The sequence below is a fragment of the Nyctibius grandis genome, chromosome 1, assembly GCF_013368605.1.
Source record: "Nyctibius grandis isolate bNycGra1 chromosome 1, bNycGra1.pri, whole genome shotgun sequence".
In the NCBI taxonomy this organism is placed as follows: Eukaryota; Metazoa; Chordata; class Aves; order Nyctibiiformes; family Nyctibiidae; genus Nyctibius; species Nyctibius grandis.
In genome coordinates this window covers 23,107,349-23,131,385 of record NC_090658.1, presented here as the reverse complement: position 1 = coordinate 23,131,385, position 24,037 = coordinate 23,107,349, and the positions used below count along the sequence as shown (strand labels likewise).

At 40.0% G+C, this 24,037-nt stretch overlaps 1 protein-coding gene across 17 annotated transcripts in view; it reads right to left on the bottom strand.

Moving 5' to 3' along the window:
* ESRRG (estrogen related receptor gamma) overlaps positions 1–24,037 on the bottom strand; it is a 389,904-nt gene that overhangs the window by 331,745 nt on the left and 34,122 nt on the right. For 3 of the 17 annotated variants that reach the window (XM_068400484.1, XM_068400527.1, XM_068400584.1), the window contains 2 exons: positions 21,775–21,820; positions 21,504–21,538 (listed from right to left, as the gene is read on the bottom strand). The exons of 10 other annotated variants lie outside the window; for them this stretch is intronic. In XM_068400484.1, coding sequence (XP_068256585.1) covers positions 21,504–21,538; positions 21,775–21,820 — 81 coding nt within the window. Of the gene's footprint in view, positions 1–21,503; positions 21,539–21,774; positions 21,821–24,037 lie in introns of those variants that run through there. 4 more of the 17 variants (XM_068400476.1, XM_068400570.1, XM_068400609.1 and 1 more) reach the window with 2 other exon arrangements.

Here is a 24,037-nt window from a genome sequence, read left to right as displayed (position 1 = left end):
GTCCTTAAGAGTTGAACCTTTCTGTCCCAATAGTGAAGTACTTCCAAGTTACTTATCAGTCTGGCATTTTGCACATCATTTGATAACAGGCTAGGTGGAGAGGGGCCATGAGCATCACCTGTACCTAAGAGGGAGTTACAATTTCAAAAAACCTCAGTCTGAAGCATTTCCCAGAGGGAAAGCATCTGCAGGTTCAGGAGTATCACTTAATACAACATACTTTCCATGTTTCCAAGAGCATGTCCTCTTGTAGTACAGTTAGAAAGTTGTAAACATAGTACTTATTCATCAGTCATATGTTCAAAAAACAAGGAAAACAAAAAACTACCTCTCTGTACTGAATTGTACAAACCCAGCCTAAAAAAACAGTACCATCATCTTCTGCAGGGAGAATTTTTGGTGTATCAAGTAAAATGTTCTCCAGGTGGATCATTGCCTCTCAGTGTTTACTACAAATGTCACCTACTATAGAAATAAACCCAAAATTTCTTCTAGAAAAAATTAGGAAGCATTATAAAAGTTATACTGGTATCTCAATCAGAGTTGTTTCACACAAGAAAGAAAAAAAAATCTGAGTTATTTCACCTGAAAATTAAACATAAGAGTCCCCTAATCAACAAGTATTGGATAGTAAACATATTACCTGACATTTTACTCAGTCAAAAGAAAAAGAAAAGGAAATTAGAGCATGGTAAGTGTACATTCACACTTGCTACCAGACTTCAGATACGGGAACTGCATGGTAGTTATAAAGTTAAAGTTAACAGTAGGGATCACTGTATATTTTATTATTAAACAATATAAACCATGCCTGGCATGTGCAATCACTAGGTCAAAATGATGAGCAAAACACAGGGATTTTATGGTATAAATTAACATTGGTTCCACTACTGCCAGGGGAAGTTTTGCCACCAGCTTTAGCCACTGTAGCATCTGCCTTCAAATCTTGACAGAAATGAAGATTCAGCAGTTTACCAAACCGTGTGGATCCTGATTCCTTCCAAGGCCTTTTCCTGGACAGAGTTTTATTTCAGATGAGCAATCCATCTGTTTTTCTTTTGACCCACTGGTAACCAAACTGGGAACAGGCCACCTTCTCATAGCCATGATTCTTAAACAGATTGTCATCAAGTCACAGAAAAAAAGGGCTAGAAGTGTTGTTAAGATGTTTTGATGCCTTTTGTCGTCCTCTGTGCCTCCAGGCAGGACCATTTATGCCTGTTGCTGAAAAATTTCCAACAAAAGAAATGGCACAACATCCTGAGTTGCCTTTTTCTGGTGTTTTGTTTTATCCACCTTAGAAGGTCATTCCTAATACCTAATCTGAATTTTGTTCAGTTCTGTTTAACAAATTACTTCCCATACCCTCCCATTTCTCATGATGGAGATGGAGAATAAATTACTGACTGACTTCTGCACCAGTCTTTTGTATTCTTACAGCCCATCACCATGTTATCCCTCAGATACCACTTTTTCAGGCCAAGCACCCCCAATTCCATCAATATTTCCTGATAGGTCACATTTCCTCGCTCTCTTATGACTCTCATTGCTTTTCCTTTGGACTTTCTCCAAATTCTCTGTAGCTGTATTTGGTGTGCGCTGCTCAAATGTGCACACAGAGCTCCTACCAAAGCCGTGAGGAGCAGAAGTCACTCCATACTCCTCACAGGCTATATTTTGTATTACGTCTTCGGCACGTGCTGTCAAGAAAAGCTCTTAATATCAATGTGAACACCACTTCTTCTGCCAGCTTCACATCTATTCTTAATTAACTGGAACCTTTAACATTGTAAACAGCATTAAATTAGAAGAAATCATACTTAATTGGTTATCTTCACTCAGCCTACACCCCAAAATGACAGAACATTTCAGGGTTACTACTGGAAATATGTAAACACAGGCATGCACACAGCCCAAGTACAATTAACAGAGACTTAATCTAATCTGTATGCAGATGCAGATGTACAGAGATAAATAATCTACAGATATAATATAAACACCCACATACTGAGTAGGTCTGTAATTGAGAGGTTTACCTAAGTGATTAAGAATACCACAACTTTTCCAGTGCCAAAAAGAGGGGAAAAAAATAAATTAGACAGCTAAACATAACCACAGCTAAAACCTGATTCCCTTCTTTTATAGTCCTCCATCTACATAAATGTACCTGTGGAAGAGATCATATGTACTTTAGCATGTCACACTGCCTGTTCCTCCTCCATGTAAACAGGTTCAACTCCTCTGAAGTCAATCAAAATACATATGTAATGTAAACATGTGTGTGTGTGTGCATGTGTGTAAACCCAGGGTAAATGGGAGTAGAATAGGCCCCTTGTTGGCTGAGGTCTCACATGTAGTTGTGACAATAGAAAAATAAGAACACTAATATACTGTAGTTACCTACTATGCAATAATTATCATGTAATTATACTGTAATTACAGTACCTGATTATTGAAGTACTGTAAAATAAACTGTTATCAAGTTTTTTTACTGTTCACTTCTATTTACAGTCATCTCTGATAAAGATTAAGCCTCCCCAAAAATGCATGATAAAGCTTCTTATCACAGGTTTTAATGCCTCTAATAACTACTGTAATTCTGTGTGATTTAGTGCTTTGAATAATCCACCAGGATTTTTCTCTAGATCTTTAAAAGGATTGTAATGTGTACAGAGGTGTCGTGGTGATTAAATTTACAGGACACTTACCAAAACAGTGATAAGAAGGGATGTTTAATTAACACATGTACACGTTGTTCAACTGTACTATCATGCAAAAATGGGAAGACCTGAATGAGACCCCTATTTTCCTTTCAAAACGTTAAAAAAAAATTAAACAAAGGATTATCCTCACTATACAATATAAGAGCAGTGTTTTTGAGGGCAACAGCAAATCCATGCAGTACCTGAGAGCAGTACGAGCCTAGGGTTATGTACCAGGTATAGCCAAGGTCCTGGTACCAGCTGGACATCCCAGAGAGAAAGGAAAAAGTAAGTCACATATGACAGTACATGGGAATTCACCAGCTGAGTTTGGATATGTCATTCCTTTGGCTAGTGGGTAGTTCAAGGACATTGCAATTCTCTTCAGCTATAATGCCTGAAAATATCAATGCTTTTAGGGCTCATTGATAAAAGTCATTGCAGAAAACCAGCTGAAGGTTACCTTATCAGATGTTTTTGAATTCCATGTCTCAGAAAGGCACACAGGAGCTCTAGAAAATCCCTTTTCCCTACATCAGTAGATTTACTTAATGGCCAAGCTATCCCTTATTGTATATAACAGATAAGTAAAATTTAAGTTAAAGCAATGAAGTGCCTCAGCAGACTAAACCCCAACAGAAAAGAGTAGCAGAGTCAACATATGGTAGGCAGTGGAAGAGAACCTTTATCTCTCTAAGGATGCTTTCCACTTTAACTTCTACTGACATTTTGTCCACTGCGATGCTGACAAAAAAGAAGGGATAGAGAGATCTAAAGGTGTTATCATATACAATCAAAAGATGAAAAAGAAAAGTCAAGAAGCTCATGCAACCCATATTCCCACTGGGGAAATAGCCTTTTTAATATTAGAATTGTTTGTACTTTGAAATGGAAATCCCAACATTTGCAAGTGCATGCAGCTGAAGTAGAGTTCGCTCCTGGATGGGCAAGTGCCAGGTAGTAAGAGGGCACAAGAACAGGCTTTGGCTCCATGAACAGAAACATAAACCTCTCCTTGGGAAAACTGATTTTTAATGATCTCAAAGGCCTCCTGGTTTAGTATGGAAGATGAGTGCCACTGTTTTCTTTAGAATGAATCCCACGTATTTTGTATCACAGTCCTGGCACAGGGCTGCAAAGATGAAATCATTCCTTGACCATCACTGTGGGCACGCCTGCTCTGATCTGCAGTGCTATGCGGGGGCACGCAAGTACTGGAAATGGTGTAACTGCATTATTACTGTGCTCTGCAAAGGTTTTTATACCCTGGTTCTCAGCAAGACTAATTATTCTAAAAGAAGCCTCACAGTACTGCAATTATCCTGCTCCCAAAACCTGAGTTACATCATTTAGGACACTGTGCTTCGCTACTCAGGCACATCCGTGAAGCTTTCTTTTCTGCAACAAAGATTTTTACTGGGGGGGGGCGGATTAGGGCAGTCAACAGGAACAAGCTCAGAGATCACGAACAAGGCAGAACACTTAAATATAACAGGAACAGGGAGCAGGATGTCAAAAATCACGTGCTACTGAGTCTGACTATTTACATGGCACGCGGGACTGCTTACCTGCGTAATACTTTCTCTGTGGCAGGTGAAGGTGTGGGAACGTCCTTCTTCCTTTGCTGGCAGTATGAACTGAGCAGTGTGGGAAGGGAGACTATGGGAGGAATTTATTTCTCTTCTCTGTCATCAATGAATTACTAAGGCAGCTTTCAGGACTCCCAGAGGGTGTTTGAAACATATACCCCCTTGGCTGACAACTCTCTGGATGGGCTAGCATACACGCTGCCCTCTTACATAAGGCTGCAGTCTTTCTATAGGAGAACTGACATTTAAATAAAATAGACAAGCTTCTCCTGTAACACAGCCTCCTATCCTGAGCTCCAAAGATAGGTAGCACACCATTTACAGTCCAGAAGGAAAACTGTGGCGTAAGACTCAAAGGTTACCTTTCAAGAACAGGATCCTACATATATTGATAATATTATTTAAAGTATAAAGCTCGTAGAGAGAGGATGAAACTCCCCAGGAAATGAAGTAGTCATCCCCTTTGCAGTTTGTGCTAAACATCTGAAGCAAATAAGTAATGCATACAAAACTTGCCTGACAGTAGGACTGGCAATGAATCTGAAAATGAGTGCAACTTCATGAAATACTTGGTACATCATCCAGACCAACTTGCAGGTGAAACTGAAATGGATTTAAATCCAACTCTTCCCTTCCTGGGAAAGAATTTACAGTAGTAAACATTATTTAATGTCCTTCTTAAGGGAGGCATTGACAAATAAGAAAAAAAATAGCATCTACTCAGTGACTCAGAAATTAGCAGAGCCGCCTTAGTCATTTTCACTATCTCTCATGAGTTAATCAGACATTTTTCCAACATTTCCATATATGCCTGTTCTTTCCTTCTGTGCCCAGCAAAACTACGAGCTACTTCTGAATGTGACGGTTAATCACATTTTTGTTACACTTCAGCACTAGATGGAGAACAATTAGATTTGCAGCTGAGAAAAAGGGGGAGGGGAAGGAAAAAATAAAAAAGAAAGGAAGAAAGGAAGAAAGGAAGAAAGGAAGAAAGGAAGAAAGGAAGAAAGGAAGAAAGGAAGAAAGGAAGAAAGGAAGAAAGGAAGAAAGGAAGAAAGGAAGAAAAGCTGCCGCCTCGTCAGCCAAATGATTCAGAGATGGTACATCATCAGCTTCAGACCTCAGAAACTAAAGGATTTGTGAAATCTTCAGAAACGTCGATGATGTAGCTAACTGCATGGAGGGTGGTTTTAATCTCAGGTAAAACGATGGGTTTAACTATCCCTGAGTACAAAGCCATCCACCATCTTGAAGTTTATCATTAAAAAAGTCCAATATTTATGTAAGGGTCTCCAGCTTGCTTTCCCTTAAAGAAACTTGCCTTACATCTCTAATCCACTCTCTGTTCTTTGCCTTGGTACAGAGACAGATGTCGTAGAAGGCAACTGAATGTGTTTCACCAGGATATGTAGGCCACATCCTTCGTTATTACAGAAACAAAAATACGCTTGTTTTGATCTAACTATGTATATTTAAAGAATTACCAGCAGAACATAAAGCGAAGCAGAGAGGTCTATTTAAGGTCTGGGTGTTCCAGCTATTTTTACCGAAGCTGCCACAGATTTCAATGGGAGCGTTGCACGCTGAATGGCGAAAGGAAACGGCTCGCAGACCAGAGTTAACCCAGAGCTGTGTACAAAGGAGAAGATGCTCACCCTATGGAAGGCATATGCAAGCTGAATTGCATATGTTAAATTAAAGACATCTGCACTTTGGCAGAACTTGGACAATGACTCACTTGTATTTAATTATGTAAAAATTTCAAACAGGGCAAACTCCACTGTAGTGACTCACATTAGTGCTACCACATGATCTTCTGATAACTACATCAGTATATAACTCATGTCTCTGCTACACAGAGTTTCTACAGAGAGAATGACATATTACCTGACTAGCATTAAAAGGACTCCATGTTCCCAGCAATGACTGGTACATTAAGTAATGCTTCAGAAAGTAGCACATAGTACACTAAGGTTTTTTTTCTTCCCTTGACACAAAACTACATATCCTCTAATGACAATAATTCACTGTCATTCAAAAATCAATTTTCTGTTTTGTGTTTATTTCTTTAAATTTATAGAGTTGCGGAGAAAGATTCCATAAGTAGAAACTTACATCATTTCCTTTTCCCAAGAAGAATTACGGTGCTGCAGACCTCCTTAGGCTTCCAATCCAAGGCGCTCCCACCCTGTCCTTACATGAGTGGCAAAAACACCCTCAAGACCTTCAAGCACAAAACCTTCTGCCTACGTCTGGCAGTAAGGGTACCAGGCAGTTCCTCACGTTTTCCTTCACAGACGTTCTTGGACTTTTCCCTGCTACCTCCTGCACTTTTCAACATAGGTTTGGTTTGCTTGGTTTGTGTGTGGACTATCAGAATGAACCGATGAGGCATCTTATGTCAGGCTAACAGGACTGATGACCTTGAAATGTCCACTGTGAAGAAAAGCTATCCTGCATTATTTGCCTCAGATTTTAAAACGTAGCAAAACACTGTATTACTTACTTCAACGTTGTTAAGAAAAGGGAAGGTCCTTTGCTGATCTGTATTAGATCTCCTTTCTGACTTCTGAGAGTTGCTGCATTTGTATCCTGGAGTACCACTGCATTACACTCCCATTGAACATTTAAAAAAGGGACATCTACTACAAGGGTTTCTAAACACCATTTTTCAGGCTTACTGAACAGGTGATGGGATCCTTAAGTAACAAAGGGATATACAAAAGGCATTTTCACTACAGAAGGAATGTATTAATGCGTTAAATACAGCTTTTGTTAATGCCAGATGTTGACTATAGGTGTGGATGAGGAGTATGATGAATGGAATGATGAGGAGAAAGCAATCTCAATTGTACAATTAGTTATGTTATGTTTGTGCAATGTTTTGCATAACAATTACAGGACAGTGGTGGACTAGTGATCCAAAATGACAGCCTTCCAAAGGAGTTCAAACAGCTAGGAAAGTCACTGTACCTTTTAAGCAACTACTCTAGAAAGCTAATTAAAAACATAAATGATCTCAAGCAGCCTTTGTATGGCTTAAGTGTGATGTTGGGATTGGATGCCCAAGAGCAGTGTGCTTTCTCCAGCTGAGAGGGTAAGAAGTAGCAATTGTAGAGGATGCCCCAAGGGAATGCCCCAAGCCAGTGCAGTGCTAAAATGTATGGAAGTGAAGTCTGGCCTCTGAGCAACAGAGCTGATAGGATGTGATGATTGAAGGTGTTAGGACCAGTGTGTGTAATGGGCTGGATCAAAAAACAACGAGCAAGAGGAGAGGATCCATAATATGTTTCTTTTCTTTCCTAGCATCTACCAAAGAGAAAAAAGCATCCCGATTATTCTATAACCTCTCATTCCACTTTCCACTTATTTTCTTTTTCAAAGCACAATTTAACTTTTTCTTTCTAAAGGTTCACTTAAAGTTAGGTTTAAAATTGGAATCCAGATTAAAGCTCACTGTTACAACTGTTCCTGGGGGTAGAGGTAAACTGCCCAGAATGTGATAACAATGTTGGTGTCGAGTGATGATCTGCTCATAATCAACACATCTGAGCACACAAGAGTTCATTTTACCCTTGATATCACCCCAGGGATCCACTCCAGTCACAGCTGGTGCAGAGAGGTATAAGACATACTGCCCCGTTGTCTCCATGATTATTCAATTCATGCGTTAGCGCTGCTGGGGAGCAGGAGAGATGCCCTCACATGCCACTCAAAGGTGTTAAATCGGCACACATCACAGTTGCCCTGGTCCTCCTCCCAGAGAAAAACTTAGGTCCTTTGGAACATGCTATCCACCAAGACAAAACTTGCCACTGACATTTGAATAGTAGGCTAATGAACATGAAGGGAGGGGGGGAAGAGAGAGACAAGGTAAGACAGGTGCCTAAACCTTTATTTACACAGGATACCCTTTAGGTCAGACTCTCTGTTGCCTTTCAAACATGACACTAGAACGCACTGGGAATTCTGTTTTTAGATAGACCACTCACCTCTTACTCCAGTAAATAGTTACACCTTGCAAGCGTATAGTACTGCTAAGTCAAGCTGTCTAGTAAAGACATTCAATTCTGCACAGAAACGCGGCCCCCCCATGGTGCAGGAGAGCACAGCAGTGTGCTGTGACCCAGCTCTCAGCCAAGGGGATGAAGACGACATCAGAACCAAAGAAGAGGGCAGAGACCATTTTTGCTATACCCCAGTAAAAGCATCCACCCAGTTCATCGGCTTTAATGTTTTGACTGGAAGTGGGAATAGTTTTTAAAGGCTATTTTATCCAGTGAGAGAAGAAAAAGGGTATCACGTGACTTTACACCCTGGATGCTGTTTGTAGAGAAGCCTTAAGTCACAGCTGGTCTCCTACAAATTATTTACTATTGCAGACTGATATTGAATATACAACTTGAGGCAGAATCACAGAGAGCAGGATTGTATGTACACAGAACTAAGCTTCACATTCAGTCAATCTCTTCCAACTGACTGCAAGCATCTCTACAGTATATATGCAGGCTCAAACACCCCTTGGAAATTCATTAGCAAGCACAGCAAACAGCAGTCCTGAAAACAGCATCATTCCATTCAGTGCAATGAGACGTACCCCACTACATTGTATGTTCAAAGAGGGAAGGGCAATCTTCTTCTAAACCTGGCTTCTCATGAACCTGAATCCAATCACACATTTCCCTTTCTAACAGCCATCTCTCTCGGTGCTGTCCTACAAAATCTACATCGTATCACCACCAGCTTAAAGGCTGGCTGTGGTATTTCAATGAATAGAGAAACCGTGGTTTCCTTAAACCACTTGTATTCCTCTTGCTGCAGTCATTTTAGCTCTCTTCTATTGGTCTTGCTTAGCTCACTTTCATATGAATGTCAAATTTTGCATTTGCTGTGTGCTGTCTTCTAGACTCCCTCTGTAAAACAGTTTGTTTTCCCCCAGTTGGTGCGCCAGATTAGCATACTCCCTCTCCCCCCTCCAGAACAGAATGTAATTAAAGATCATGGGAAAATAACACTCGCACACACTAGTCATAAAGTTAGAGAATTTCAGGTTTGGATCTGCTTTCCAATTTTACATGCTCCACTTCACTTCTGTATATAAAGAGAAATATAAATGGCTTTGGTCACTGGATATCTATTAACTCCTTGTGCATCAGATCCTGTGAAGCAGACATGACAGCAAGATCCACAGCAACTTATGAGCAAAAGCCCACGCCTCGCAGAATTGCACCCAATTCACCGAAAATGAAGTCTTTTGGCCAAATGGTTTTCTCTCTGCTTGCTGTGCAATGGTTATGAAACGTAAGCCAGAACTGCCTCTATGTTCATAGTGTACAGGAAAATGTTTCATGACCTAGGTGAAATTTTTCATCCGAGAAGCCTGCCAGGATGATCACTTTGATAACCTCAAAGCAGAAGAACCACTCAGGTCTGTAAAGGCCAGTGCTGGAGGCGCAGTGGCACAGCTGGTTTAAAGCAGAGGTGGTTTTGTACATCCCCACCTCAGCAGTGGCACCTCCACCTCAGGTTTTCTGGTGGTAGGACAGAAACAACTGAGACCTTACTGTCTTTGGCTGTGGAACCGAATGTCACCAAAAGAAAAATTAACTGCTTCTTAATTAAAAAAAAATGCTTAAATTGCTTCTACCGCAGGGATAAAAATATCATCAAATTGCCATTCCTCATCAAAAGAGTAAGCAAGAGGCAACTGTTGATCTTCAGTGTCTCCTGACAGGTTCTGGCAAGGGAAAATACCCACCAGGTAATCTTCCACCATGAAGGCAGGTGGTGGTGGGAAGGCAACTCAGGATCCATATCCCAAGGTCTACCACAGCTAAATCATATTCCAGTTTGTCTCCTTTTTTAAAAGGAGAGAGAAGGTAATAGAGGTCACCGAGAAAGAAGATGTTCATGCCACATCGTTTGACACACAGGATCACACAGACAATTTATGACTTGCCCAACCTGTACAACATTGTCAGTGGCAGATTTCTAGGAAATAAACCCAGATACTGTGATGCTTACTTAACTACAAAATTCCTCCCTCTCCCTCAGATAGGGAAGAAAGTAGATGTTCACCTTTAATGGTGTTCTACTGTAATTATTTTTTATGGCAATTCTCCTCCATTAGTTAGAGGATCATAATGGAATAAATAGAAAAATGAGCTCAAGCCTGAGTATTCTGCATTGTAATCTAAATTAAACTAGTATTACAAATTTGTTTACATATCTCAGTTGAGCTATGCAGTTTCAAAAGTTACTTGCTGAACATAAACATGTCTCCTGATGCTGCATTACCCACTAAATGCAGTAAAATATATTCTAATGTAATACAATAAAACTGAAAAAACAATAAATGTTCTTATTTATTGAGAAATTGGACAAAAAAAGAGCTTATTGTCAGTTTTTAAAGACTGAAAATCAATAGATGATGAAAGGTGGTATTTTTTGTTACTATTGGACTGTTGACTCTAGCAATAAGTGAGATATGGATTACAGCTGGGGGAGTAAAGATATTGTGAGATGTACAATTTGGAGCTTCTTGGGTTTTTTAGAAACTTAGTTCCGGTATTTGTGCAGCAGTGGCCATCTTGGCACCACTGTTAATGGGCCCCAAGAGCATAGCTTCTCCATTTTGTTGACAAAGCCAGCTTGAAGTATCTTCCTGTCTTTAAGAGCATTTCTAAATTAAGGGGGCTCTTAATCAGACTTGCATCTGGCAAGGATCATGAGTAAAGGAGATCCAGCTTTCACATAAATTCACATCCTGCCAATTAAAAAAAAAAAAATCCTCAAACAACATAATGAAACTCCAGCTATTGCAGTCTCACCTCTCATGTGCCTCGATTGAGTCCACCCAGCTGAGCTCCAGAGTGGGTTCCCCAGGTCTGGTCCCAATGTCCTGTGCAGTCCTCACATAACAACAAACACAGCCCAACGCCAGATGGAAATTAGGTTAAATCGGATGTCCAGTTTGCGAAGACCTTTGGCTCTCACACATTTCTGAGCCCACTGTCCTTCCTCACATCTGTAAGGTTTTCAACATCTGGGCCCTGAGTGCAGAGGTCCCGTTCAAGTCTGCCATCTACATATGGCTGAGTTTTACCCTAAAGATATGGGTGGAGAGAGATCTGGAAAATACAGATTTTAAGCACCCGTTTTCCCAGTAGAATTTATGCATGGGAGTCAGTTTAAAACCTGAATTTCTATATTCATTAAACAAAAAGCACACAACCATGCAGAGGCTGGGAAGGTATTCTTGTCTCACAGTGCAAACATGTTAAAATGGAATACTAAAAAAAATCTGCAGCGATAAAAAACACTGAGCTAAACATAAACACTGCATCCAGAGTCCTTAAATAGTGATCTATGCCAGCGTTTTTCCAAGTGAACCAGTAGGTATGACCATTACATATAAACCCAAATATAGATGTTCTACCCTGACTATATTTCTAAACTCTGGAACAGAGTTTGAAAGGATGCCAGTTATCATAGGGAGTTAGGGTTGCTTTTAGGATTTATATTCTCTTTGTGCATTTCATAATCATACAGCAGCTCAAATCTTGCTAGATGGGGGTAATGCAGTAAAAGCCTGTACTGCCTTCAGATACGCAAATGTACTTCCCTGTAAAATGGACAGTGACCACTGGGCCTGGATGTGACGAAGAACTAGTAAAGCTGGCTGACGTGCTTGTGCAGTACCTGACTTTACAAGTGCACAGAGGTGTGCAATTGTAAGGCTCTGGAAAAAAACAGTCCCAAGACCTTGAATGAGCTGACAGTGTGCAGAAATGGCCACCCTACTGCTGGCCCTAGTCCTGCACTTCCATAACATAAAACTTTTGCTTCAAACTGAGGAAAACACAGAGATCGGCAATTTTCATAACATTGTTTCTTCTGTTTTCCCAGGTAGAAAGCTAGCTATTTGTAAAAAGGTGGCTGTTACCACATATGCATAATCACATACCAAAAAAAGATTCATGTTGTTCCCGTAAGCTTTTGCTTAAGTATACCATGGAAAATAGCTTTGATGAAATAATTTGCCCAGAGCACTGCTTGTCTGGAAGATTTCTATAATTTAACTGCAGTTCTGTAAATAATTTGGTGATAGACAGGCCATCAGCATAATTTGGTACTAGACCCATGCAATGTTAAGGAAATGGCCAGCAGGCCAAAACTTAAATCTCAACTAGGTCCTAGTATGTACAATGCACATTAAAAAACAGTCCAAATCTATTCTTTTTTTTGGAATCTGCTTATTCAGTTTAAAGGAAGACATTGAATTTTGTTTTGGCAATGAACACAAAGAAATGTCAGGCTTCCTCTCAGTGAGGAAAAGCACACCCACATATGGTTAACCCTGCAGACCTCCATAAAGATGTACAGTATTTTTGCACAACAGCAGCCCAAACTACTTGCCACAGTGTAATTATATAGGATAGCATTTTGTACTGCTGCAGCATATATGAGCAGCATTTTGTACTGCTGCTCAACTACCAGTAACTTTCACCAAAGTCTCTCAGTTCTCCTGTGTTGTTACCCTGTAAACTAGCAAAAGCTATTGCTCTGATTTTTAGTCAAGCCTTAACTGAGACTGCAAGATAAGAGGTACAAAATTGTATGCATGGTACATTGCACCTTTAATCATCTACCTGCCTGAAATACTCAAGCAAGTAGTTAGACATCTAAATGTTCCAGCTACGGGCTTGAAATAAATGAGTTCTGTAGTACATGACTGTGTCCACATTATTTGAAAATTGGCGTTCACGTCCCCTCTCAACCTAAGTATCACTTCAGCCACAGGCAGATCAGAAACTCAAAGTCAGTAGCAGAGCCAAGACCAGGCCTAAGATTTATTTTGGCTGAAAAAAAGGGAGAACCAATGACTGCAGGATGCTTCCCATTCATGCTTCATGTCTGAACAATCATGTTTCCATCAGAAATGTCCACAATCAACATTTCCTTCCTGCATCACCAGATTGTAAATCAAGATATGTTCACTGTGGCTGCTGGAAGTCTCCTATGGGCTTTACCAAATGAGAAGGAAATGGCAAGGAAAATAATATACAAAACAAGGCAATAAAGCCATCCCTCTCGGCTCTACTGAAAAAAGGCCTCAAGAAGCAGACACATTTACACTTCTTTTTCAACTGAAAAATACAGAAGGAGGTGAAGTAGATGGGTTAAAAGCCAGCAAAAAGTAGCATAAAAAAAACCCACAAGGTATTGTTGCAAGAACCTCTAGATAAGCATCTTAAATCAGGGTAAATTACACACCTCATGCTGGTGACTCGGTCATGGGAAATTATGAAGCTACGTGATGTCTCATTTGTTGTGCTGAAAACAAATGTAAATAAATTACTGAGAGAACTCATTTACATTTAGAAATTCATCCCGATGCATGACACGACTGCTGATGTTTTTTTAAATGACACTTTGAGAAGAAGTGCCACTATTAAAAACAGATCATAGCCACCTTAGCGAGAGCCTGTGCACGTGTGCGTGCACATGTGCGTGTGTATGTGCATGAGTGTGTAAAGGCAAATGTTCTAGAGAGATCTTTCAGATCATTGGGAAAAAGGCTTTCTTTTACTGTTTCAGAACCAAAATGGTGGTGTCAGAAGACAAAGCCATCAATCTGTATTCTTCTGCGTATTTTTCCCCCTCCAGAGTGGGAAACAGGAAGACAACGTTATGGATTGGCTGCTGCCAGTACAACAGAAAGTGCAAATACTAAAATCGTAGGAACAGAAAACAGCGTGGCACGTCTCTCCATCATCAAGTGTAATAAAACTTCCCCTTAAATACACACACAAAAAGCCTTTCGCTAAGCTTTTATCTCCCCCCTCCAAGTCTCACATTTTAAGCTGTCACTGAAACAATTGAGAAGGATATCCAGGAAGCCATAAGACGGAGAGCAAGTTGAACCATGGTTAGCTAAGCAGCATACATTCAGGCAAACATCCAAATGCTTTAGGAGCTGTCATTCTCCATCCTGTGTGGGAAGGCTGTGAAGAGACGGACTTGTTCGTATCATGATTGCTCTTATTATTACAGCAGTGAAAACAGTGCATACTAATGGATGTGTTTTCAGAAAGACGACTGTTAGATGGCTTTTTAGACTCTGTGCCTGGCTGTCTGGGCTTCAGTACCTGATACTGCCTCTCCCTTTCTTTGCTTCCCAAACAGAACTCTAAAAAAAAGATTGTAACGTGAGGGTGAAATAAAACATATTTCCAAATGGGGACATGGCAGTACAACCCCACATACGGCAGCATATTTACATAAGCCTGCATAGGTCAGAGAGTTTATTTGTTAAGGGACAAATAAGCAGGCCATGAAATAATTATTTTTCATTGTGCCCTGCCAAACCTATCCAGCCAAAGGCTAAATTGAGCTGCTATTGTGATTATTTGAACTGTGGAGCCAAAAGTCTTCACTGCAAAGCATCCCAGCTGTCCTAAATTTTATTCTGATGGCTAGTTTTCACGCTAGCTTGAAACTTGCCAAAAATGCTCCACAAAATAGGCAGGCGGAAGGCTTGCTTTATCCAGACCTACATCAATTACTGATTTAGAGCTGTTCTGAGAACTTGATTATTAACAAATCACTTCTCGAAATTGTTATGACAAGATTCACATATGCAAATGGCAAGCTGCTCATATGTACACAGCTAGTAAAAGAAATTAATACAAAGGTTCCCAGATTTATTTATGGTTATTTCCTATTGTGCTTTACTGCAAATTAGCCACTAAAATATTAAAAGAAAGGGGAGAGATCCAGCCGCGGCACCACAGCTTTGACATATGGCGACGTGGGAACACCCAGGCCATAACTGCTCAACGCACTTCTGCTTTCACCCACCTCCCTGCGGAAGAGGATCTACCAGCGCCTTCTGGCATCAGAGGAAGCAAAACCACCACGGTAGTTCCCAAGCTGCAAATTTGGTCAGCACACCAAGGAGCAGGTAGGATTACGCCAAGAACAGCTCAGATCGCAGGTCTGGGAGGATACTTCATACCTTAAACAAGGTTGAGGGTGGATGAGGGGGAACAACAAATATATTTTTTTTAAACCTCATGCTTCAAAGCTTAAATTAATCCCTAATAATGAAAGATTAGGATGAGACTGTGTAGAGAGAAGATTGTCCCATGTCTGCCCATTGTGAGGCTCTTACAACATTCCTTGAAGTGCCTGGGGTTGGCCATTGCTAGAGAGAGAACAGGAGGTTGGAAGGATCTCAGGAGCAATTCATTTCATACTTTCTACATTTCTGTTTAAATAACTAAGACACAAACGAAAGACAATAAGGCTAATTGTTTTGAAGGCAGCAGACATAAATAAATGAAACACCTATCATTTGGTATCAGGCTGTATATACTGCAACCCCAAGGAGACATGTGCACCTCAGTGCAGCTGCCCTCCTTCTCCTCACCTCCTACTATTTTTTATCCTGTTTGTAATTTCACAGTAATATCCTCAGGGCAGCAACCACCCCACATTTACACATGAATTAGAACAACACCTCGAACAATGGCATACCAGTCCTGATTGGACCTGGACTGCTCCTGGGAATGCTGCTGGGAATGCGACTATAAAAAGAGCTCGTAATGTATAGAGTACAGCACAGCAACACACACACACACATACCTTTTATCACAGTTAACATCACTGGAGTGTTAACTCTTTGTTCTCCCAATAAAACTGCAGGTGGTTTCATTTATTTCTAAGCTCCAAGATGGCTGCAGGATGTGTAGCTAAGACCCAGCACACCTTCACAAGCATACTCTGTGAAGTTAGGCGTTTACTATGGATGTCTGTATTTACTGTTTAATAAAATGACAGAAATGTTATGGAGTCTTGTTATAGATGTCAAGGCATAAAGTTGAATCTTGCTTAGGATTTGCATGGAAGCTGATCCAGTGACGAGCTGGGGACATTCAGGATGAGGAACCAAAGGAACCCACATCAGTGTCAGCTACATCATCCCTGTGCACTCGTTACAGACCTACTGTGTCTTAACCTGATTAGCCCAAATTCCCCTCTAATTTCTTTCCTTCCTTGAGAGAGGCTTCTGACCTGTGAGATAATATTTTAATACGTTCTGGAATTTGAACTTTTGCATATAATAAACTAGTTATTTTCTGGTACTTCAGATATAAACAACTCCAATACATAATTTTAACTTAGTCTGGTATTCAGTCATCTTATTTTTAACTGAAAATATAATAAATATAAAGATTTTTAAATCTTTATCAAAATAGTTCCATTTTTCCTAACAATTCTGACACATTAATTATTTTGTAGGACTTTTTTTCCTGAAGGACCACCAATGGCCAATGTGGTTTACACAGAGCGAAAAAAAAAAGGAAAGGAGTAGGTGCAGGTAAGGTGGCAAATCAACAAATTACTTGAGTACATGCATAAATTCAGGCACCTGAGCCCTCTTTAAGGTCAAGTTCCATGTTGTAGTCACTCACTCCAATATTTAAAATCTAGAAAACATGGAAGAAGTAGCCAAAATGTAAAATGTATCAAAAATCTTCATTAGAGTAAAACGGTCACTTTGCCAGGCCTGTATTCTACATTTGTATGGCATCAGAAGTTCACCTTAAAAATCTGCCATACCGACTACAGCTGTTAGTTTGTCTCTCTCTGAAAAAAAGTACTTTTTGTTGACTACCAGTTGATGGACCTCTTATTTATTAGACTAAAAACTCTACACAATCAAATTCTGTGGAAACCAAGATCATTTTCTTTTTCTCTGGTTCCTAATGGGTTGGTAGCATTACAGGGCCTTCATGTGCTTTTCCACATAACCTTACACTCAATGTAAGTTTTCTCCGTGACGTAAACATGGAGAGTTTCTGTCTCACAGAAACGTGACCCTCCTTGTTGGACATTCTCAGTCTGAGCATTTCATCTTCTCCATGAACTTCCTACAACTCGTGACTTAACTCTCATTTCTTCTGCCCAATGCACCCACGGCTCTAACCAAGCAAACTCTACCCAGTGTCACACATCCACTCCAGAGGAAAGATCATGCAGGAATGATCTTCTTTCTTCTACAAAGATAGTAAGAGGCCATGGTCTATATGGAATAGGCTATTGACAACCCTGCACACACTCAGTCATAGTCAGATATGTGACAAAGTCCAACAAAATCCTATTAGGGAATAATACAAATGAAGAGCTTAAAGAATACAGTCAGTTCCTAATTAAACAGCCCATAAATCTTTCAAAACTTGCAGAATTTATCACCAGAACAGGAATCTCAAGACCTTTCACAGAGTGTCATTTTAACAGACCTGTTGTCCATTGAACCAACAATTCTGTTGCTTACAGATGAGATACTTCACCAACTTAAGTGCTATTAAAAGATGATTATGCATTGAGCTTTCCTGAAATTGTATAACATTTGCACGGTATAACACATACTCTTACTCGTTCGCTGCAGTCTGATTCAAAGTGCTATAAATATGTTTGCCCTTTCTGCTAAGCCCGCCTAAGGGATTAGCAACCCCCCAAAAGTTCAGTTGAATATTAACTGCATTAACTTTGCAGACTGTAACATACTGTTACACTCAAACAGCCTACGGTGCAGTATGGATGACTTGCTTAATAAAAAATGTTTTCATGCAAAGCCCTATTGCTAGAAAAAAAAGAATGTGCTCTGTTAAGGGGGGTGACCTCTTCCATTTAACTTCATAAAGCAAACAAATAAAAGGGAGATCTTTATAGGGATGTCCAGAGAAATGCTTATCATTTTGTCTGTCAAACCAGATGGACTTCCCTTGGCAACACAACAGCAGCTCCACTCTGCGTTAGAAATTAAGTCAGTTCACCATGAGAAGACACTGTGAAATACAGTAGCAAAGTGTCATCTACTGTAGTACTGTCAAGTTAAAAACTAGAAAAGAAGTATGACTGCTTACTTACTTTGTTAAGTAAGTAGTGCTTTGCATGCCAACTCCCATAAAAAACACATGTGCCGAAAGACTTTCCAACACAAAGTTATATAGCAGTGAAGACAAATAAAAGGAATAGGAAATATTTAAAAGTTGGAAGAAGGAGAGTTGATAGGAGTGTAAAAGGGAGCTGACTTGATAGCTAAAGCTAAAAGTCAAGGAAAAGCAGGTTCTTAAGCCTTGTAAGTAAAAAGCTCCCAGGCAGAGGCAGAGGGTAACTGGCAGTATCTGATCAAAAGATGAAGAAAGGGAAGGAGAAAGAGGAAAACGAAAATGGCTGGGACAAGTTTCTGAAGGTTACAAGGTATAAAGTGGGACCAGTAGAGTTGCCTGAAGCATCCAATAGATTGTTAAAATACTTTTAAAGATTATCCTTCTTCATTATAACCGCAGTAATACAAAAATGTAGAATGTGTCTATTATCTGCTGAAAATAGAAATTGCATAATACATCTTCTTTGCTTTAGTAAAAATAAATAGATGAAACAAACCTTCTCTATGTTGCTGTGGGAACATGAAACAATTCTCAAAAAGACCTTGATACCGAACACCGCAATGAAACTTTTCTCATTCAGTCTTCAAGGATCACATATGTATCAATTTGTAGAAACACACTCTCCCATACGAAGAGTCTTGGGTGTAATCAGAAACTAAATCAAAACTTTAAGAATTAGAAATCATATTTCTCCATAATGCTGTACACTTACTTGCTTCTGCCATTCACCATCACCATTATGTCATCTAGAAATGGAGATCAATAGACGTTGGTAGTTACGCAAGAACTTAAACTGCAGAGACCCTCAGATGACAGCATTGAACTGGAATTAAAGCTTTACAGGAAAAGAGAAATGTTACACTGCTTGCCATCACCTCACTCCCTTACACACAGACACACACATACTGCACACCTGCTACCCACCGGCCAGATGGGACTGAATTCTCCTGAATCAGATCTTGGATTTTTAAGCTCAGCTTGAGTTCAATTGGATTTCAAGACATCAAAATATATTATCATTTCACATTTAAAAAATTACATCGGTATCCAGGAACTCCTAGTTTCAGTGGTGTTTGCACAATTAGATATGCATTAAAGTGGGATTATTGCCCCAAATGTACTAATACAAATAAATAAAATGCAGCTTTGCAACAACGTTTAATTTAATTACATATGCTCAATTAATGCATTAAAAACAGAAACAAGCTGGCTAAATGAGATTGGGAATTTACCTCATCCATAGTGACCGGTAGTGCTTTTTTAAAAGCCCATAAAGGCAATTTAGCAGCCCAGACTCACTTAAACATTGTAGAAACTGGCCCTTAATGCACAGGTATCATAAAATATTAACACATGTTGAGAAAAATACTGGGAAGCATTATATTCCTAGAGAATTTGCTACGCTTGCATAACGTAACATTTATCATCAATAAAGTTTCTTCAGTTAAGAGACCTCTAGGCTGTTCTTCAGAAGGAGGTCTCTTTCTCTCTGTACTCCAGCAGCGCAGCTCCACTGAGTCCCTGTTTCCTGGACTTCAGTGGGCTGCTCGCAACTGGCAAAGTCACATTTTTAATTGGAACTGGCCTCCAAACTAGTCTTTCTCCACCTTTTCCATCGGTCCTGAAACCAATTTGAGACTTGCAGGGGGTTAACAAGTCGTCAGCCAGCACCAAGACGTTCTCTGCAGGGACCGCGGGCATCTGGAAGCTGCTGCTGGTGATGTTCCGCCAGAGCTGCATCTGGCAAGCGCCAAGGCGCAGAAATGCGAGTCCTGCTTGCTTGGCCAGCCTTGGACTGACCTTTAGTCGTAACAGGGAACAGGAGTTTTGTTAGTGAACATAGAGTTCTGGTCTACACATTTTTTAAATTGATTGTTTTATTGATGTAAAGTGCCCAGGTGCCCTCATGACAGTCACTAATATAGATTTTGAAAATAAAATTAATTAAGGGCCAGTCTGGACCACCTTTACTGTCATCATGTAGTACCCTTTTCTACAAGTTACAATGCTATCAACCAGTAGGCACAAGTATAGTGTTTGTAGAGTATTTCATTACATCTCAAAACACTTGACTGTGGAGGTCAAGATCACTGTCACCGATCTACACGTGCGCATGCACGCAGAGACACACACACACACTCTCACTCTTCTCTCCTACCTTCCAAAAAGGAAACCGAAGCACAGAAAACTTAACTAACAAAAGTCCGTGCTAGAGTGCCAACTGTGTCGCACCCGGCTCTGTCCCTCTAGACCACGGCGAGAGCATGGCACAGTGCGAGCCTGAGTGGGAGCAGAGCAGCCTGGCACGCAGGCTAATCTGAATTACTCTCATCCAGCCTTTGAAATGGTTCCTCATTAGCTGCGGGTTAATGGAGTCCCAATGAGTAGTGTTATTTTCATCCCCTGCCTACTGAACACAAAATTCATTTGCAAATATCCTGTAAAATGCTGCAAAGCAAGCCAAAGAGATATGACAACATAAGAGGCATACTATTTATGGAATGCACTTACCGTCATTTAGAAAAGGAAGCTGACATGAGCAACAGCCTAAATTTAGCAACACATTTAGTTTTTATTCACTAGTCACAATGACAACATTTTAGAAGGCTAACGCACACCTTGTGCACCGAAAGGTTCCACTGAAATCAAGACAGACTTTGATCTGAAAGGAATTCGGGATCAGCTCCTTAATGAATACAACACTGAGTTAAATTAAAGCAATCACCATCTTGACTTTCTATTCCAAGTAGATATAAAATTACATTGATTGCAGGAAATGGTGGCATTCAAAAATATTGCAATGGCCAAAGCCTGAAAGCTAAATTCATTGTCGAGCTAAACTAGGCTTTCAGAGGGCACCATTTGATTTGAGGGAAAAAAGCATCTACAAACCACATATTTTCAATTAATAGTTTAAAAGGCACAGAGTAAGAAAGGAAAAACACTGCTCAATATGCCACATGCTACTCAAACAAGCACGGTCTCTGCATGTAGATATTGTGTGTGTGTATATAGATACATATACGAGTGGGTGCATGCATGTGTTTTGTTGGTTTTTGTTTTTTTTAAGGCAGGCTGTACTACAAAGGCCTAGTTTGAGATCCAGAAAGATGCAATGTATTTCAGAACAGCCTGAGAATGCTCTTTTATCCACGCTATCTTTAATTCAAAAGTAATTTCAAATCAACAGCACACAAAGTTAAACCTAGTTCTCTTGAAAACTCAGAAAAAGAATTAATTCGAACCCTTACCTTTGGCACCTTAAAGGCTTTTGGCCATGACTTACCTGTATAAATAGAAAGAACTAATTTACTACAGAAATGCCCATGGGCAAACATGTTCTGGCTAATGAAGTGTTCAGCTTTTGCATGATTAACCAGCTGGTGGGGGTGGTGTAAAAATCACAGGGCATAAAATAATAAGGAAAATTGATTAGCAGCTCTCTTTTAAAGCACTCTATGAAAAATTTCCTTATTTTTGCTCAGCAGTTTGGAAAGTGACTGTACAGAAAGATAGACTTACCAAGGAGCCAGGCAGAGACTGCACCAGGCACTCACTCCTCCAAGACCTGCATCGCAGAGAGGTTCAAGTGAAAAGCGAGATACCAACCAGTGCCATGGCTGGATTACTTATACAACAGGTCCTGCCACTAGTCATAAAGGTAATTTTCTACTATATTGCGAAAGATATTATATAAAGTTAAAAACTATGACTATGCTTTGAGTCAGTTCAGTTTCTTCCCCCGTGCTCTACACTGGAGCACCTTAGCTGGCTACAGCTACTCCCGTGAGCCAATTTAAGAAGTGCCTCCATATGAGCCAAGAGATTCATACACTACTTAGAAATAATGCACACATTTAGGTGATGCTACGTAAAGAAGATGGGTTTTGCACTCACTAGGGACAAAAATCCCCTTGCCCTTCCCATCCTGTACAAGGGGTTTCTTACAAGCTCACATGCTCTGCTCTCAAAATAGGACCTAATTAGTGTACAAATACTTGGCAGACAGGTCACGAAAATAAATTTATCATTAACTGTCCCCTGAACCAATGCAGGTTATCCTGAAGCAGTTTCACTTTATACACATTTGCTCTAGGTCGCTTCAGCTGGGGTACAACTGGCACGTAATAGTTTCTTTAAGAAGGAAAACCACATATTTTTATGGCATAGGATTACTTCAGAAATATCAAACAGCTGCTCGTATAACGCATATACACAACTAATAAGAAACTGAAAAAATTTAAGCTACAGATAATTTGCAATAGGACACAGTAATAGTAACAGTCCTCTTTACCGTCATTACTTCTATGGAAGATGCATATTTTACACCTATTTATGGACTTTTAAAAACTGGTTTATAGCTATATACCATGGGAGAAGGGGGCAAAGGATCAACATCTCAGGGATTTGCAATGTGTTCCAGCCCTGGGGATGCAGCCATAACTTCAGTGCTGGGACTTCATGGGTTGGGAACCTACGTTAACTCCCTTTGTCAATACACAAGCAGTCACCTTACACCCATGGTTGATTTCTAACCACAACCAGACATTGCCTGCCAGAGCTTTCCCTCTCATGGTATATGATGGTACACGATACACCTTCATATGCCCAGCTACCTGGTTATGAATTCAATTCTGAAATCACACTGGTATACCGTGCATGCTGTGACTCAAACTATTCAATCATACCATGGGATTCTTTGTGAGCAGTAACAATTTTACCTGAAGTGAGAGTTACTGTGAGAAGAACCAAAGCAGAACTCTGAAGTTCTTTTTCCTTCTTTCCACAACTCCTCCGTTTACCTTAATAACCACTTTCTGAGGAAGACCTTATCCCTTTAAATGCACGAAAAGGGAGATTTTTCCATGCTGTTTCCCCGTAGGAGCCAGGCAGATTATCCTGAGAACAGATCGCTTCACGCATACACTATACACTCTGCTTCACCCAAAGATTCACACCAAAGAACCAGTCAGGCTTATGTAGGTTAGATAACTCTACAAATATTCCATATAGGTCTCCCTTTCTTATCATGTACATCTGAGAAAGCTTGTCACTAACTTCACGGTCAGTCGGGACTTCTGACATCAAAGAGGTTTTTGCATGTTTTCGAGGCGTTGCTGGATAGGTGGATCTTTCTACACTGGCATAGTTCTTGCTTTGGAGCCTCCTCTAACCTTTTGGAAACATTTCTACATATTAACACTTCGGAAAGCGGGCATAGAGCTGACACAAGCAAACAGAAATAGAGGAAAACTGAAAACAGCAGCATGAAGTTACATTTCCCTCAGTATATCAATTGGGAAAGTGCTATCTCCAGATAGAATTCACAATAAAATAGAAGTTTCCAGTTAAGTGAGAAGTGGTACTACATATAGGGCCACAGCGTGACACTTCCTCTACAGATAAAGATGATAAAACTAGATAAATTCTACTTGAGTCTAATTTCTATGGTCATATTTGAATCATGAGCAATTTCTAAAACGTCAGGTATTTCTAACTCTGATCAACTGGGACCCTGACGACACCGGAGCTTGTAAACTCTCTTTGAAGCTATTTTCAAAGACGGCAACAGCCTAATGTGGTTACAACACAATTTATTAATTGTAGCTGTACTTGCTAAGAAATTATGCTATGGACTATCTAAGTAACATCATAATTTTGGCCAGCCTACTTGTTTAAAAAGTAAATTTTTAAAAACATGCCTGTTTGCCATAAGAAAATGAATGCTTGTTAAAATCGTATTGCCTTAAAGGAATTCAGAAATACAGCTATGGGGCACAGCTGT